A 16,827-nucleotide genomic window follows, 5' to 3' on the forward strand; every position below is an offset into this window, starting at 1 on the left:
CTTATTTTTCATTATAATAAGCCCATTTTAAACGGACACTAAATTCCCTAAAAATGGCCTAGGCTTTTAATAAAATAATTGTAAGTAATGCCACACACACACACACAAAAATCCTGATTTATTCCCTGTTTCTCGTACATCATCGGTATCATTCTACTTAAAAACCAACAGTAAGGACTCCAAAAAAAAAAAAAAATGTTTAGAATTTATAATTATAAGTGCGTGTTAATCTGAGTAACTGAAGTACAGAAAAGAGTTAGTACACCACAAGCATTTTCTACACTTTTATTCTGTGGTGATCATGAGACAAACACAGTCCAAACATTTAGACTTCTCGTCCTCCCTCCTGAGGACTATCTGACTCCATAGCTCATGCAACCCCATGTACCGCGGTCGTTAGGCTGGGAATAATGGCTTCTTAGCAGGACTCCAGTTTATCTTTCGGAATCCCTTTCTCCTCCCTCCTCTCTTACAAATGCCACACACAGGTGGTTGAGGCGAGGTCTTCTTTACACTCACCACCAGGGGGTGTACAGCAGCACAAGAGCCTCACAAACCCTCCTCCCGCTCGGCCTCCCCCTGAATCTAGAATCCGAACCTGGTCAAAGAGGGGGTGTTGCAACAAGCTGCCCTCTGGCACTCGGTCTCCTACGGAAAGGATCTCTAATGAACACTAAATACTGCCGCACCTATGCCATCTTTAGCGGGGCCACACAGGTCTCTGTGAGAGCTGGATTTTTCAGCTTAATACTCCTCCGATTTATCCCTGCTCTTGGCCTACGCTCTCATTTCAAATTATCTCTGTGACAGATCCTCTCCCAGGCAGGTGAATCATTCCCTGCTAATAAGTGAGGTGCTTCGGGGCGACGAGGTAACTGTTTCAGGCCACTGGGGTGCCTTTCAGTGCAGGATGCTCCAGGCCAGAGAGCTTGGGTCCCAGTTCCTGTGCACTAATGAATTTAATCGTAGCTGGCAGTCAGGGGAGTTGCCGCAGAAGGTGCTCTAAGATGCGTCCCCAATTAGCAACCTCAGTCAGAAACTACCTACGGGGAATAGGAGGCCCTGGAGGGAAGACAGCCCAATCCTAATTATTCCTGTAGCAGGAAGGGAAGTCCAGACTGGGGCTCCAAAGATAATGGAGAGTTGGGGAGGCACAAAGCAGCCACACGTTGAAGGAAGTGCCATCAGACAAGGCTCCAGGCAGCCAAAAGCCACTACATTCACAATCCAGTAGTGGGATCAAGTAGTGTACTGAACATTACTCGGGGCTCCTCAGATAGATGAGAGAGCCCTGTGCGCCGCCCCAGCCCCGCAGACACACCACAGACACACATGGACAGGGACACACAAGCACACACGCACAGTATATACTCTGCCTCAGTGATGACTTAGCACCTCACTGCCAGGACAACCTCCGGGAACAGATACGCATGTGTATGTAAGTTCATGCACACACATCGGCACCCACTGCCTGCTCGCCCCCGGGACGGTACCAGGAATGTCCCTGTGAATTAGCCAAGAAACGAGGGTGGGCCAGAGAAGCAGTGCCTAGCTCTCCTTGATGAGCCTGTCACTGGCATCCAGTGTTTCCCCAGGTCTGAACAAGAATCTTCTACTTCTGCCTGCCCCCACCATGAATCAAATCCACCTGGTCTTTCTAACCCCATCTGCAAACAATTCTGAGTCAATCCCTTGGTCGTCTTCCTGGGGCTCAGTTCCCTCTAGTACTGGAACGAAGACGGGAGGGGACACACCCCATTTGATCTTACAGAACAACAAGGATTAGTGGGAAAGTGTTTTAAAACTAAATCACAGAGAAGCTCCCCACTCTGTGGCAGTCTTACACATATGTACAATGAATTTACCAGCCCATAAATATATTTAACTGACACAACCTCATGCTGCAGTGTGTACAAGGGTCTGGGAGTAAAGGAACTGGCTACCATTCCTTGCTCTGGGCAAGCAGCCGCCTCTTTGCAATCTTCTCTTCTAAGTCACTACAAGGTGTCAGTGTCAATCATTACCCTCTCCAGGTCCTGCCGCAGGTGAGTGAACAGCTGCAGCCTCCTAAACAAGACATCCTGCTCCCGCTTCGCTAGATTGTCCTCTTCATCTTTCTTTGGAGTGATCAAGGGCTTGTTGAAGTTGACCTTCCTCTTCAACTTCCAGTACTGGTACAGGAAATCCACTACTTCCTCAGGCAGCCGCAGGGCCCTGGCCACATCCAGCAGGTTGACGAAGGTGTAGAATTCATCTTCCAGCTGTTGCAGCTTCTGCTTGCGGACACTCACCCGGTGGGCCTCCTCTTGATTCTGCTCAAGGCTGGCAAAAGGCTCCAGCGGATTCCGAGGGGAACACTCAGAAGCCCCATTCTCTTGTGTGGCCCCCTCACCGAGGCTCTCCTCAGGTTTTCTATGTGAGCTGTGCTTCGGGCAGTAGGACTTGAACTTGACTTCATCGTTCTCTGCCAAGATGGTCTTCATCTCCAGGCCCCGGTCGAAAGCACAGGTTACATGGAAGGCCGTGCGGCAGTTCTTCACAGAGCACTGGAAAGAACACAGAGAACGCGAGAAAAAACGGTTATGGAGCGACAGTGGCTAAAGGCCCTCCGTGCTGGGCACCCTCTTCACATCCACACACAGGAAGAGTGGTACTTCAAGCACGTGCCAGGAGAGGGCTCTCTACCTCAGTTAACCCTGGCATGTCTAGTCTTCTCTTAAATAAGGTACTGAAGGGAAGGAACTCTTTCCCTGAAAGGTTTCATAAACGTAACCATCACTCTTAGAAAAGTAACTGCATCCGAAACGCCTCAAGGCAGACACAATTACACAAACGGCACATGTAGACAAAAGTGGCCTGGCACAGATTATAAAGAACATGGGCTCAATATGCAGAGTAAACTCTGAGGAATTAACTAGTTTTCCTAGATTTGAACTCTTTTAAAAGCGCTTATATAGGGGCACCGGGGTAGCTCAGTTGGTTAAGCATCTGCCTTGCGCCCAGGTCATTATCCCAGAGTCCACACTGGGCTCCCTGTTCAGTAGGGAGCCTGCCTTTCTTCTCCCTCTACCGCTCACCCTGCTTGTGCTCTGACAAATAAACAAAATCTTTAAAAAAAAGTAAATTAGGGGCTCCTGGATGGCTCAGTTGGTTAAGCAACTGTTTTTAGCTCAGGTCATGATCCCAGGGTCCTGGGATCAAGTCCTGCATCGGGCTCCCTGCTCAGCGTCAACTAACTAAATAAATAAATAAAATTAATTTTTTAAAGTGCTTATATAAAACGCTTGAAAAAGAATCGCTTCAGGAAAAATAACTACTACTCGGAGTTTTTCAAGGAACATGAATCCTCCTGCTTACTTCCAGCCAGGAAGGGAACACATGGGAAAATAAATAGTACACTTCTTCCAAGCAGCCAAGTCTGACAAGAGTGAATAAAAAACTCCTGGAAAGAACAGGTAAAAGGAGAATCGAGCACAGGAAGGGGGATGGGAACAGGTCTCCTCGCCAGTGAAGAGGCTTCACCAGATGCAGAAGGCTTCTGGGGCCAGGGGAGGCCCAGCATCACGAGGCTAAACTGCAGTGTGGTAGAACAACTGCGAAGGACCCACTTCCTATGGGTCACACGGAGGGTGACCCAAAGACCAGGCCCCACCCTGCTGTGTCTCCCACCTCACTAAACACTGTCCCTCTCCCTGCCTGATCAGGGCTACAATTTAGAGCCTTGATGTAGATGGCAAGCCAGAGGCTAGCAGGAGAAAAGTCATTAACTTCTCCCCATCTGATCTCACTGGGCAAATCCCTGGAAGGAGATTTCCTTGTGGTGACTGAAGCCAGTCCCTTAAAAGCAACACTGTATTTGTGTGAGGCCAAGTGATCCCTGGGCACACCAAGACTGCAGAGAGGAACAGAACCCGGTGGCCGCAGGCCAGCTAAAAAGCTTAATTAAACTCAACTCAACAGACCCTGAATCCCATAACTACAAATAGCAGAGGCTGGAGTTGGGGCTTTTTCCCCTAATCATTTCAGTATTTAAGAGGTGACACACTGGCAGCCATGATTTCTTCCATTTTTATAAAGTCTCTTTTACACAGAAGTACAGAAAACCCAGCTCCCTTCACCAATCCCATTGCAAACACTTCAGGCACATGAACTCACATAAATCTGTAATTTTACCTATAAATAACCTCAATTCCAAGAAATGTGTGAAATCAGCTTTAGTGGCAGGCAGAATGCACGCGCACACACACACACCTGGCCACTATCATTAAAAGACAAAGTGCTCCTCCCTTTTAGCGCACAGCCAAGTGGGAAGTAAAAGTGGGAACAGATGACGAGACACTATCTGGGTTTGGCTTAAACTACATCTAACCAAAATGTTCCAACCTTAAAGAGGAATGAGCTGCAGCAGAATATTTTATACAGGACTTTGTAAAAGCGCCAAACGGCCTTCCTCTGGGTTTTCCTATTCAGGTTGACTCAGCAAACAGATGTTACAGAAACATAAACCAGAGCCTTCCAGCTGCAGACATTTCAGAGAGGAATTCTTTAATAAAATCAATCTATTCTGTGAAGATATGAAAAATCATCCACCATACTTGGCCTCTTAGACTCCTTCAAATTAATGTTCTAGGAAAAAAAGGTCAGTGGCAACAAAAAAGTCATTTTACCATTGTTCTTTTCAAAAGAGAAACAGAAGATCTCATTGACCCACCTCTCAGAAACACCAGTTCAGGACCAGGATTGGTGTACTCAGAAAAGGGCAAAAGTTCTGTCTGCAGAACATCAGCGAACATGGAAGGAAATAACTTCCATTTCCCTGGGTCTCCCTCGGCTTGTGTTCTGCAAGTGCTCAACGTAGGCAGGTCTAAGCAAGAAACGCACTTGCACGGCTCTCATGCTTGTTTCTAATTCTGAGGCTTCTACAAAATTTTCCCTTCCATTCTCTCCCCAAAAAGACAGAGGGTTTTGCCATGTTTCAGTTTTAAACTGATTCAATTGATGTGCAAAACCCTACACACCAAGGTGTGTAGCCAAATCCCACCACCTATCTCGTGCCTCACCCTCTGAATACTTGCTACATTTTGGATCCTTGAATTCCTGGAGAGGTGATAATGAAGAAAAGTAGAAACACCAGGCTTACAAAATGAAAAATTTTAAAAACCTCTGGTCAGTAGATAACTTTACTGAAATAAATATTACCCAAAATACAAAATGATTTTGCCCAATGAGGTCATTTCCTTAAAACCCAAGCCCAACAGTTCATATCTGTGCTGATCTGTTGTGTCGTCTGCATCAAAAGAAGCCACTCCAGGGGGACCTGCCTGGATGGATGGCTCAGTTGTTAAATTTGTCTGACTTCCGCAGGAGTCAAGCCCCATGTTGGGCTCCCTGCTCAGCTGGAAGCCTGCTTCTCCCTCTCCTACTCCCCCTGCTTGTATTTCCTCTCTCGTTGTCTCTGTCAAATAAATAAACAAAATCTTTTAAAGAGAGAGAGAGAGAGAGAGAATCCACTCCAAAACAGTGCCTCTCTCTGCTCTTAGCATGTGTTGTGGAGACCAAGGACCAGCCTGTGGTCCTGCGCTGTGGACCTCCAACAGGAAGAGCTGGAGTTGGCCTTTAGGGCCAATGTCTACCACAAACAACATCTGAAGACCTGGGAAATGAAGCAGCATCCCAGTCCTTTTCAGTCATGACTCTAAATGCCAATAACAAGAGGCCTGGGGGCACCTGGGTGGCTCAGTGGGTTAAGCCTCTGCCTTCAGATCAGGTCATGATCTCAGGGTCCTGGGACTGAGCCCCGCATCAGGCTCTCTGCTCAGTGGGAGCCTGCTTCCCCCTTCTCTGTCTGCCTGCCTCTCTGCCTACTTGTGATCTCTGTCAAATAAAAAAAAAAAAAAATCTTTAAAAACAAACAAAACAAAACAAAAAACAAGAGGCCCAGAAATTAACCTCTGGAACGGAGTTTTTGAAAATCTGAAAAATCATTTACATTCCCTCCATAATTCTATCTACCTAACGTCTCTGTGTGTGTGTGTGTGTGTGTGTGTGTACCCAGTTTGCACACAGCAGCTCTCCCCCACCCCCGACCCCACCCCACAAATGTGGTGCCTTGACGAATCAGGTATCCAACCTGGATTCAGGTAACAGCTTCTGCAAACAACACTTGGTGCAGCACCCCTCCAGTGTCCCTCTACCTAGCTGGTGCTCCAAGGACTCTATTCTACCAAACACGAAAGTTATCAGCACACCGAGCTGATTTTCAACAATGCATAGCTAAGGTCTGACACACCCCATGAGCACACTGAAAACAGCAGGACTGGGAGGCAGCCACAGAGGCAGGTCTGCCACCGGCCCTGTAAGGGCCAATGGGAGGGTGGCCAACACTCCAGCGTCCAGAATGGTTCTTCCCGGAAGGTGTCTGCCTGTGGAAAGAGCCTCAGTGCCAGGCTTGGGGCAGAAAGGCAGAAACCAGAGACCAATGGGAACTGCCTTATGGCTCAAGTGGACTTCCGAGTTGCCTGTAATTGTTACAGCTGGGGTTCTGGTTACACTGGATAGAATCCACCAGCTAAAGATGTTTGTACTGGGCTCGAATCCTTCCTCAGCAGCCTCAGAAGAGCTGTGAGAACCTTGATTCTAGACCTATCCCCAAAGCCCCTGACAGTTCACAGAGCCCTCCCTCATCCGACCCCGAAACAGAGAAAGAAAATGACATTATAGTGACTAAGTGGATTACCTGTATGGAGGCCCCAAACTTCTCATTGCAGAGGCTACACACCAGCGCCCACCGACTGCTGGGGATGTGAGACACCTTCGTGATGGGTTCCATCTTCTCAGGGCTGCCAATGCTCACCTAGAGGCCCAAGGAATAGCAAGACAGGCTGGCAGAAGCCATCTGACAAGCAAGAGCTGAGCATGGACAGCAAAAACGTATTTTCCTACGGACACCCTACCAGCTGGTGGCAAGGGGCATGCACACACTCTCCTAGGGCAGGAAAATCCCTACTTCTGAGCGTCTGGACAGTGCAGGTGCCAGCTCTGGGCCAGCAGCAGTAGAGAACCCAGAGCCCAGTCCCCATGCTCCATGCCCTCCATGCGTCGAGGGCGGGGGGAGGGGGGAGGTGGTTCCTGTTTATGAAACACTCAGGTAACTAGTAACAGTCACTTCTCACCTGAGTGTCTGACAGCAAAAGATGGGTTTGTATCAGGACAATGCAATCTAACTCAGCCTCTGGCCCACAATTAAGTGGTCAAAACTGAAAAGCCTTCCTAGATGTATTTAAATAGTTTGTGAACAATGAAGTAAATACATACTAATTTTAGCATCTCCCTCAGTGAAGAAAACCATTCTTTCCAGTCAGAAAACATTACTACAATTCAAAGCGGAAAATTACCAAGATAAATAGGCATCCTGTCTGCATTCAGCCTGGATCACTAAACTCTATCCCTATTAATAACAAACCATGAGTTTCAACGGTACCAGGACTCCAGTCCAAATCATTCCCAGATAATATTCCTCAGGAGAAGAAAAATGCACCAAAATCACACCCCCCCCCAAAAAAGTTGCAATTTAAATCACAAATGACAGCCTCATAGAGAGCCATGCAAATTAAATTAGTCAAGGTCTGGGACTTGAAATAAATTAGAACAAACCTGAAATTAAAAAGGTTGAGGCTAAGTTAGAATTTTAATAAAAATCACAAAAATTTGACCTAAAGCAGTGGTTCTTTAACCATCTAGTGCTACATGGAAGGCTCACCAAGCCCAGGGACTCAGAGCCTATCCCTAGGAAAGGCCAGAGCAGCACCCAGGCCAGACCGCCACAGGCCCACTCCTGGCAGCACATGTCAGCAGTGGGAGGGTCAGCTGGGACACAGTTCTGAAGTGGTTTGAACACAACCAAGAGTCCGACTCACTGCTGCTTCCAGTTAACATTCCCACAAATTTATGTACTAAGTCAAGAGGACAGTATGCCTGAGATTCCGATTAAGAGGGAGGGAAAAAAAAAAGACAACAATTAATAGGTGTCTTTTCACTCATCGGCTATAATACCCCTATTTATAAGTGGTTCCCCACCCCCAATCCCAGCTATAAAGCCCATAGTACTCCTGAGCTAGGCTACTACTAAGAACTACACCTACCTCAGGGATCCACAAAGCACAGCTGACATGGACCCATTTGGTGCCACTGCGGGTAGGCTTCATCGCTCCGCCTTTCTTGGGACACAGCAAACATTTTGGCTGAACCCCCAGGGCACACGTCCGGCACAGCCAACTGCCCTCCGGGACCTTGAGGATTCCATAACAGGCCTGTGAAGCCACAGCACATCCCCCAAAGAAAACAGAGAAAGAAGAAAGATTTATTTTTCCCCATGTATCTGTCATTTAAAAAACACCAGAAAGACTTTAACAGAATAGAATAGGGGTACTCCCACATCCACCTAGCTGGAGACCCTCTCCCTTTAGCAAAAAAATGCCAGCCAGCCTCACAGCAGCAGCCTGGAGGTATCTGGGATCTTCAGGGATAAACACATCCTTATTTACCAGAAGTTGGTCCTGAAAAATCCTGAAGGACAAAAAGCTTGACAGGAAACCTGCTTTACTCTATTGCTACGGGCACCCATCTATACCAAGTTTCTAAATATTGGGCAATAAATTCTCAAAACACCCCATGAGGCTAAGTGGGGGAAGCTTTTCCTTCTCTGATTTACTAATGTGGGTGGGATACCAAAGTGAGGGGAAAGTGCACAAAGCAGTTGAGTCTACAAAAGCTATTCAATGAGATGGCCTATGAAGTAAGAATGAACTAAGGAGCATCCGCATTCCCATAGTCAAACAAAATCCGCTCACTAGACCCCACCACTCTCCCAAGTGAGCACAACATGCACAGAAAAATGAGACCCTGTAGACAAAGAGAATTTGGTGTCTTCAGCCAATATTTAAAACAAAACCTGCTTTGCACAAGATGGCAACATTACACCAGACAACATAAAACTACTGAAATCAAGGATTTTACCACTAAAGTCATTAAGATGGTTCAAAAATAAGAAAAAGCAAATGTTAAATGTGAAGAAACAAAACTGGGATGGTACCAGGAGCACATTCAGAACCTTTAAAAACACCAAATTATTCAGAACTTTATCCTTAAATAAGACAGGAAGTCAAGACACAGTAACATAGCTCCAATCCACCAGACAGGAAAAACACAGCCACTCTGCGATCTAAATAGCCAGGACACAGAAAGGAAACCACAAGCATGAAGAGAGGAGCAAGTAAAGCAACACCAAGATTGGAGCTTAGGAGCCGAGCCCTAGGTCGGTGCCATGAGTAAGCCACTGTCAACACAGACTTACTGAAAAAAAAATTTTTAACAGAGCTAAAAGACACTATTAAGTTTTCAAATACTAAAAAGGTCTGTATCAGGCATTCTAGAGAAAGTCACATTTGAAGAGAGAACTTTTTTTTACTGGAAAACCAAGTCTACGCTAAATTTAAATAATTAAATACAGTATGCCCTCAAGAGAAGCCTTCAAGAACCTCCCAGCAGGACAGTGATATAAATGTGAGGGCAAAGGGACAATGTAGCATGGCAGGCTGGGGGAAGGGGTGGGGCTGGGGGGACCAGGGTCCCAAGTCCCAGTTCCAACACCCAACCAGACGTTAGTGAACCCATTTATAAAAGAGGGGGTTCAACTAGTTTTCAAGCAGAACCCTTGTTTTCAAACAAAATTCTCAGGGAGGAAAAAAAATGTAAAAAGGCATAAAAAATACTGAAACATCATCCAGGAAAGGAACACCAGCAACAAAACAGCAACACTGGTAGTCAAGAGTGATCCTGACACAAAAAATCCACTTTGAGAATTTTGTTATCCCAGGGAAACTTCCCAGATAATCTGAAAATCTAGTGCCAAAAGGTGGCCTGTAACAGAACTAGAGCAAGAGACTGTGGCCTCCTGTCTCCTTCTCAGGATGAGTTGACACAGGGCCACCAGTGGGGACGTCTTCAAGAAGAGGGGAAGCCTCCTTCTTGCAGAAGGAATACACGATCAGCAAGAACTTCACAGAATAAACCTGATTGTTCTTTCTGAGAGGTCACCCAAAGAAGTATTCCACAGGAATCTTTTAAGTTTGTTTTAAATCTCAACATCAACAGTTGAATGATAGCCTTTTAAATCACGAGTGTATTATACAAACTAGTGTCCCCTCAGAAATCCAAATTACTTCATTACTGCATCAAGGGATACGTGAGAGAAGAGATGGAGATGGTCAGGAGCTTTTTAAAATCACGCAGCACCACTACTGATGCTGGACGCTTTACCTTTCTGTGGATGGTAGCTAGCAACCACCAAATGCCAGTGGGCACACAAAGGACAGTCAGTAACATTTAAGAAAAGGAATCTCCTCACTCTTAACATCACAGTTTATAAACGAACACATTAGCAAATGTTATGGGTTGAACTGAGTCCCAAACAGTTAAGAAGTTATCCTAATCCCAAGTCCCTCAGAATGTGGCCTTATTTGGAAACAGGGTTTTAACAGATATAACCAGTTAAGATGGTATCATATGGGAGTAAGGTGGGCCCCTAAATCCATTCGGACAGGTGCCCTTAGGAGAACGTGGCCATGTGTGAAGACAGATACACGAGAACACCATCAGACAACAAAGGCAGAAACTAGAATTGTACAGCTGCAAACCAAAGAACGTAACTGTTAGCAAACCACCAGAAGCCAGACAGAGGCAAGGACGGCTTCCCCTATAGGTTTCTGAGGGAACATGGGCCCACCAACACACCATTGATTTCACACTTCCAGTCTTCAGAATTGCAAAATAACAAATGTCTGTTATCCACCCCATTTGTGGTATTTTGTTATGGCAGCCTAACAAACTAATACAGCAACCTAACCAGTTTTAGAAATTGCCCCCTCCCCTGCCCCCAGTGTTCATATCTAAACTCAGGTGTGAGCCAGTTCAGAGGGGCTGCATATATTCCTCTGAAGCAAACCTTACTTCTGTGGATGGGAATAAAAACATTATGCAAGGGAAGAAGATCTCCACAAAGGATCCTCTTCTTCCAGATGTAAGAAAGTAGTAGGAAATACTTCAGACACTGTAAGAACCTATTAGGAACAAAAGATGTCGTCCACAGAGCACACCTCTTTCACTCACTTAGGACAGCAAGAAAACAGACCCCATCTGGAGGGAGACCTCTGGCCTCCCTGGCAGCAGGTGAGCTCACACCCCAGGCGGCTCCGTTCTTTCTGGGCCTTACTGCCTACATACCTGGTGCACACAGATGTTGCATTTGTCACAGAACACCATCTCATTGCCGTCCTCACCGTCAGGTGACTGGCAGACATCACAGACAACATCTTCATCATATTCAATCCCCAGGCCTTCTTCAGTCTCTATAGCATGATTCATATTGTCATAGCATCGCTGTTCGAATTCCTCTAGGACCCTTTCCATGGTGTATTCATCCAATTCAGGCATTCCTAAAGGAAAAGTGCCCCCAAAACATTTTAATAAAACCATACTGATAAACATTACAGTAAGACATTATTAGTATATTTGTATTTATAATGCATAAATAATCTTATAAATAAATCCATCCTGAGGATCCCAAACATTTTCTACGGAATACCTCTCACTGTTCCAAGGAAGGATCTTCAAATTAAAAGGCAAAGAGAATCTTCCATGCAACAGTCTGTTACTTATGGTCAGGCACTGAGCTATAGTGTTGTAAGCAGAAAAGCAAAAGATAAATCCCAAAAGGGTTTAAGGGTATTAAATACATATATTGTTAAACTAGCATTTTATTATATGATACATAACAAAACCATGACCATATGGGGCACCTGGGTGGCTCAATTAACCATCTGCCTTCAGCTAGGGTCATGATCCCAGGATCCAGGGATCAAGCCCTGCATCAGGCTCCCTGCTCAGCAGGACAGTCTGCTCCCTTTCTCTCTCCCTGCTTGTGCGTGCATATGCACTCTCTCTCTCACACATAATAAATAAAATCTTCTAAATAAATAAATGAATCTTAAAAAAAAAAAACCCCACCAAGGGTATATTATAGTTTGGGTGTCTTCTGAAGAACACTCCTTTCTCGCTACTGAAAATGTTGCTCTGAGAACAGATTTCACTGTGAGCACACAAATGTTTTTAACTGGTTTATCCCTCCTCACCCTCTGAATTTACAAAGTTGAGATGCATAGTCAATCAGACACATGAAAGACGGAAACACAAGGAATGTCTGAAGCAAGGGAAACAGCTCATTGCAAATCAAATAAAATGCATTCTTATGCAAGAATGATCAAAAATAAATTTCAAGTGGTTATCGTGGTTACAATACTGGTAAGATGAGACTTTTATTTCCTTCCATTTGTGGATATATTCCAAACTTCCTACAATGAAAATACTCACGCAGAAAGAAAAACCAGGTTATAAAAATATTCTAACAGAACATGTAAGTGGCAAGAAACAATAGGTCATTAGAGCCAACTTCTATGCACTCTGATAAATACAAAGCCATCAAATTAACACTTCAGGTTTTTAAAAACTTGGAGGACACAGAGCTGCCAACCATGATAAGCTCTAAGCACATATTCAAAAAAAACCACCTACCCATCTCCCACACTCCAGTCACTGATAAAATACTCCACTGCCTGGTCAGGCACTTACATCTCAATTCCTCCTACCAGTTTTGAAACTAACACTGGCTTTGGAAATATAATTCTATGCCCTATAATTAACTTCTAACATTACAAAGACCAATAAAAACTAAAACATCTTAAAAAGCATATGTTCAATTTATGTTAGACAACCGTGTTATCAGTCTTGCCAAAATATTCCAGACTACCTTTCCATCTGGCGAGTTAGCCCACTACTCATTACTTAAACCACCCACAAAGGCCTCAGCATCTTTGGCTGTAACCTCAACCATAAGACAGGACACCCAGCTAGTCAGGTGTATGATACAGGTCTTCCCATAGCTGTTACAAAGCAGAACTTTATCATCTTTGAAGCTAGAACTGAACGGTATTCAGTTCCAAGAGAGCTCTGAAAACTTATCAACAGATTATGTCAAACAACCTCCTGGCTTACTAACGTCCTGGTCACTAATACCTAAAAGCAGGGACCAGGAGGAAGGCACTGTACCTTGTCAAAATACGTGAGTGATCAAACAAGGAGAAAGCAACAACCTTCCTGGCTCAGTTGGCTTGACTGCCCCCATCCAGCAGGCTGAGGCCCAGGGAGTGCGGTGGCACAACATGCACCTGCGGTCCGCCAGGCGCTACGTGAGGCTCGGGGAACCATCCACAGCAAAAGCAGTCTTTGTCCCTCAGGGCTCTGAAATCTACCACCAAGCATTCTATAAATGCTTACTGTGTGCCAAACTCCAACAGACATCTCTGCCACCTCTCCCCAACCCAGGACCCACAGCACAAGTTCTAATGAATCCTCAGTTTCTCACTCCAAGCCCAGACTTGACTGACCTCTGTGCTCTGGCTCATCACAGCCCTTCAAGCAGCACTTAGCAGCCTGAGGTGACAATGTAAGATACACCCTACCTACCATCCTGGTCTTGACACCAGGAGGCGCAAGTAAAAAGAGATACAGAAGCCCCAAACTGTAGATAAACACAAGAAGAGTAACTTACAGAAAATAGCCTACGATGGGCAAAACATTCAGCCAAGCGGGGGTTTCACAGAAAGAAAATAGGACAGAGGTGAATGGGAAAAGCACTCCAGGTTTGGAGCAGGACTTGAGAATCACAGGAGTAAAAATATAAGAGGTGTATTAGAGAACGGTGAGCTTGGCTGGTGCGGAGTTTCCTGAAAGAAACAACAGGCCACAGGAAGAAAGGAACTGAATGGCACTGCAGGAAAACACCACCAGGGCATGAAACGGTGTGGACCAGACCCTCCTGTCATCTTGGGGAAGTCGCTTCATCTCTCTGGGCTTCGGTTCCCTTGAGATAAGCAAGTGAGGGGGGTAGATCAGGGCAGAGATGGGGAATCCTGCCTCCCATACCCATGGAAAACACCTTCCTTCAATCCCACCACTCTATTCACAAGCCATTCACAGACTCAGTCCCTTTGAAAACAGGTGCCATAGCCAGACACACTCATCTCCGAAAAAGACCCCACGATTCTGAAACCAAAGGTAGGATGGAGCGGACTTCACCAGACGATGCTGAGGGGCTTCTGCTACATACCCATATGCCTGAAATTCTTCTCTATTCATCATTCATTAATGAAGAAATATAACCCATGGTCTCTCACCCATCTCCTTAAATTCCTCATTGGTCAGTTCCAGCCATGCAGCATCCATGTCGTTGAGGTCGTAACGACACACACTGTCGGCCAGCGTTCGGATATCAACATAGCCCAACTCTGGAGGTTCGGAGCCTGGCGACACAATGTATTTCTTGGGCCTGATGAACATGAGGGATTTCTCTTCAGACACGACCCTAGTTAACAAGAAAACAAAGCAGCCAGGTTACCCTTCCTGCCACAAGAAAGGAAGTCTTTCACAAGGCCCAAAATTTGCTTCCACTTACAACACCCTAATCCCCAGGTTATCACCGGATAAACAGGCTAACACTGAGACATCCTCAAAACAGCTTTTTCCAACTGGCTTCCTGGGATACTGCACGCCCTGCCTTGAGCTAGGACAGTGGCTGCCCCAACCTGCTGGCAATCCCGAAACACTGACCTCCAAAGCTTCAAGAGTTAGCAATTAAGTCACTTTCAACCAATCAGGCTTGCCCACCCTGCTGAAGATCTAGCACCAGGTTCTTCAGAACATGGCAGCAGGACATTTACAGCAGAACCCTGGGGAACCAAGGGGACAAACCCATCACCTCTAATCTTAAAAATAAAATTAGGCCTTGCCCATTACTAAGCAAGCTAAGAATCTGAGAGGCCTAGCCAAGTAGGGGACTCTCCCAACATATGCTTAGGACCCCAGGAGAGGAACACAAGCTCCCACTTCTCCTTATACTACCACCCTCTCCCCACACCTGTTAAGACCTGGAGCACCTTTCACTACACCCCACTCAAAAGAAATGATAGACACAAGACTGAATCCCTCCCAACTTGGAAGGAAGAGCCCTCTTCCTAACATAGGCCCAGTATCACAGCCCCACACGTCCACACAGTTCCTCCCTCCACACTGCCACGTCAGCAGACCATCAGCAGGTGGTCCAAAGAGTGTCCAAGTATTGTCATCAACTAATTACCAGAGTGATTTTAACTACAGGTAAAACAGGCAAAGCAAAGGGAGTTACTTCTCCAACTCAACCAAGAGCAGGGCTTTGGCTAAAAACTCCATAAGCTGTGGTTAACATGTACTACTCTTGGTCTAGATTCCCAAATAAAAAAATGACCTGGCGAGTAATTCTCAATGGGGACTGCCATCCAAACAGTGAAAACAGTGCTGTGCCCCAAACGTAGATTCGAAGGCAAACATGGTGTTTGTCCTGCAGGGCCAACGACTCTGGCCTATGGAAGCATCGGATTAGTCATTTAAGCTTGCACATTTAAGGGGGACATTTGTCACAGAGACCCCAAAACAACAATAATCAGCAATGGTAAAAGAGTCCATTTCACAAAGCCGGCAGCTAACCAACAGCACAGCAGAGAAACCAGGCGTTAGCTGAGCATAGAGGCCCTGAATCTTCCCTCCCTATGAGGGGCCTCCAGTCAGCTGAACAGCACAGTGAAGGAAGGAGCAAACAGGCCCCAGCTCCATGCAGAGGCAGGTCATCAAGGCCCCGGACCCACAAGACCCTTAAATAAAATAAAATAATAAGAGAACTCATCAAACATCCCTCCTCTGAAGCCCCCCTTCCACACTACCACAACCTGGCAGGTCTCCTCACACCTGCCCTCCTCCAGAGGTGGAACCCATCCCTACAAGAGCCACGAAGCCAGGCACTCCTCTCCAGCAGAACTACTCCCCAGAGTGAACACAACTGGGGGTGGGGTGAGGGGGGAGGGGAAGCAGCGGTTGTGTAGACATCCCAATTTCCTCCCCTCAACCAGTCACCTCCCTGAAAGGTCTTGGAATTTGCCCTCCTCTCGTAAGAGAGCAGCACCTTCCCAAGATCCTGGAATATTAAATATGGAGGCCCATGGCCCACAAAATCACTCCCTCTGGACCTAAAGCATGTTTCTACACATTTTTGTGGCCACTTGAGGCCCCCTCTTAGTTCACTGCTCTTCTCAGGCACCTGGCTGTCGGCAGAAAGGCAATGGCAGGTGGAGAGACACGTCTACCTGGCCACAGGCTGAGGGATGGTCCCTGGGCTCACGGGCACCTGGACCCCTTTCTCCCACTCCTGTCTCCAGGGATCTGCCAACACATAGTACTCATCTGGGTTCAGCTGATAGGAGTCATGCAACTTCATAGCAGTGATCAGGTCTGTCCTAAACACCTGGAAAGGGAAAGAAAGGGTCACTGACATGTGATATTTGCATTCTGACTCAGAGTGCTGGCAGCTGCAGGGTAACCATGGAGCTGCCGTGTAACAAGGTCACTGTATCAGCAGAGACCAGGTCTGACCTATTACAGGAACCCCTTGGCCTGCCGCGCCCTTGGCCTCTCAGGCTGGGGGCGGCAATGGCTCACACCAGCCTCTCACTTCCTCATCAACTCCATAAGCCTGCAGCATCTCTGACAACAGTGAAGCAACCTTGTTGTTCTCCTCCCAAAAACTCTAGAAACTCTCAATTCAAGAGGGCTGCTGAGATTTCACTCAAGGGTGCTCTTTTGGTAAGATATAAAACTCCACTAACCATGCAACAACTTCAAGCCAAA

At 46.3% G+C, this 16,827-nt stretch overlaps 1 protein-coding gene across 9 annotated transcripts in view; it reads right to left on the bottom strand.

Annotated features, from left to right (window-relative positions):
- The window catches only part of JADE1 (jade family PHD finger 1), a 60,916-nt gene that overhangs the window by 10,888 nt on the left and 33,201 nt on the right, over positions 1 to 16,827 (bottom strand). For 7 of the 9 annotated variants that reach the window (XM_044223984.1, XM_044223987.1, XM_044223986.1 and 4 more), the window contains 6 exons: positions 16,287 to 16,444; positions 14,289 to 14,476; positions 11,281 to 11,492; positions 8,142 to 8,309; positions 6,737 to 6,853; positions 2,025 to 2,546 (listed from right to left, as the gene is read on the bottom strand). In XM_044223984.1, the coding sequence (XP_044079919.1) occupies positions 2,025 to 2,546; positions 6,737 to 6,853; positions 8,142 to 8,309; positions 11,281 to 11,492; positions 14,289 to 14,476; positions 16,287 to 16,444 (1,365 nt within the window). The remainder of the gene's footprint in view (positions 1 to 2,024; positions 2,547 to 6,736; positions 6,854 to 8,141; positions 8,310 to 11,280; positions 11,493 to 14,288; positions 14,477 to 16,286; positions 16,445 to 16,827) is intronic. The other 2 variants (XM_044223989.1, XM_044223990.1) reach the window with 1 other exon arrangement.

The sequence above is a fragment of the Neovison vison genome, chromosome 11 (genome assembly GCF_020171115.1).
Source record: "Neovison vison isolate M4711 chromosome 11, ASM_NN_V1, whole genome shotgun sequence".
Lineage (NCBI taxonomy): Eukaryota > Metazoa > Chordata > Mammalia > Carnivora > Mustelidae > Neogale > Neogale vison.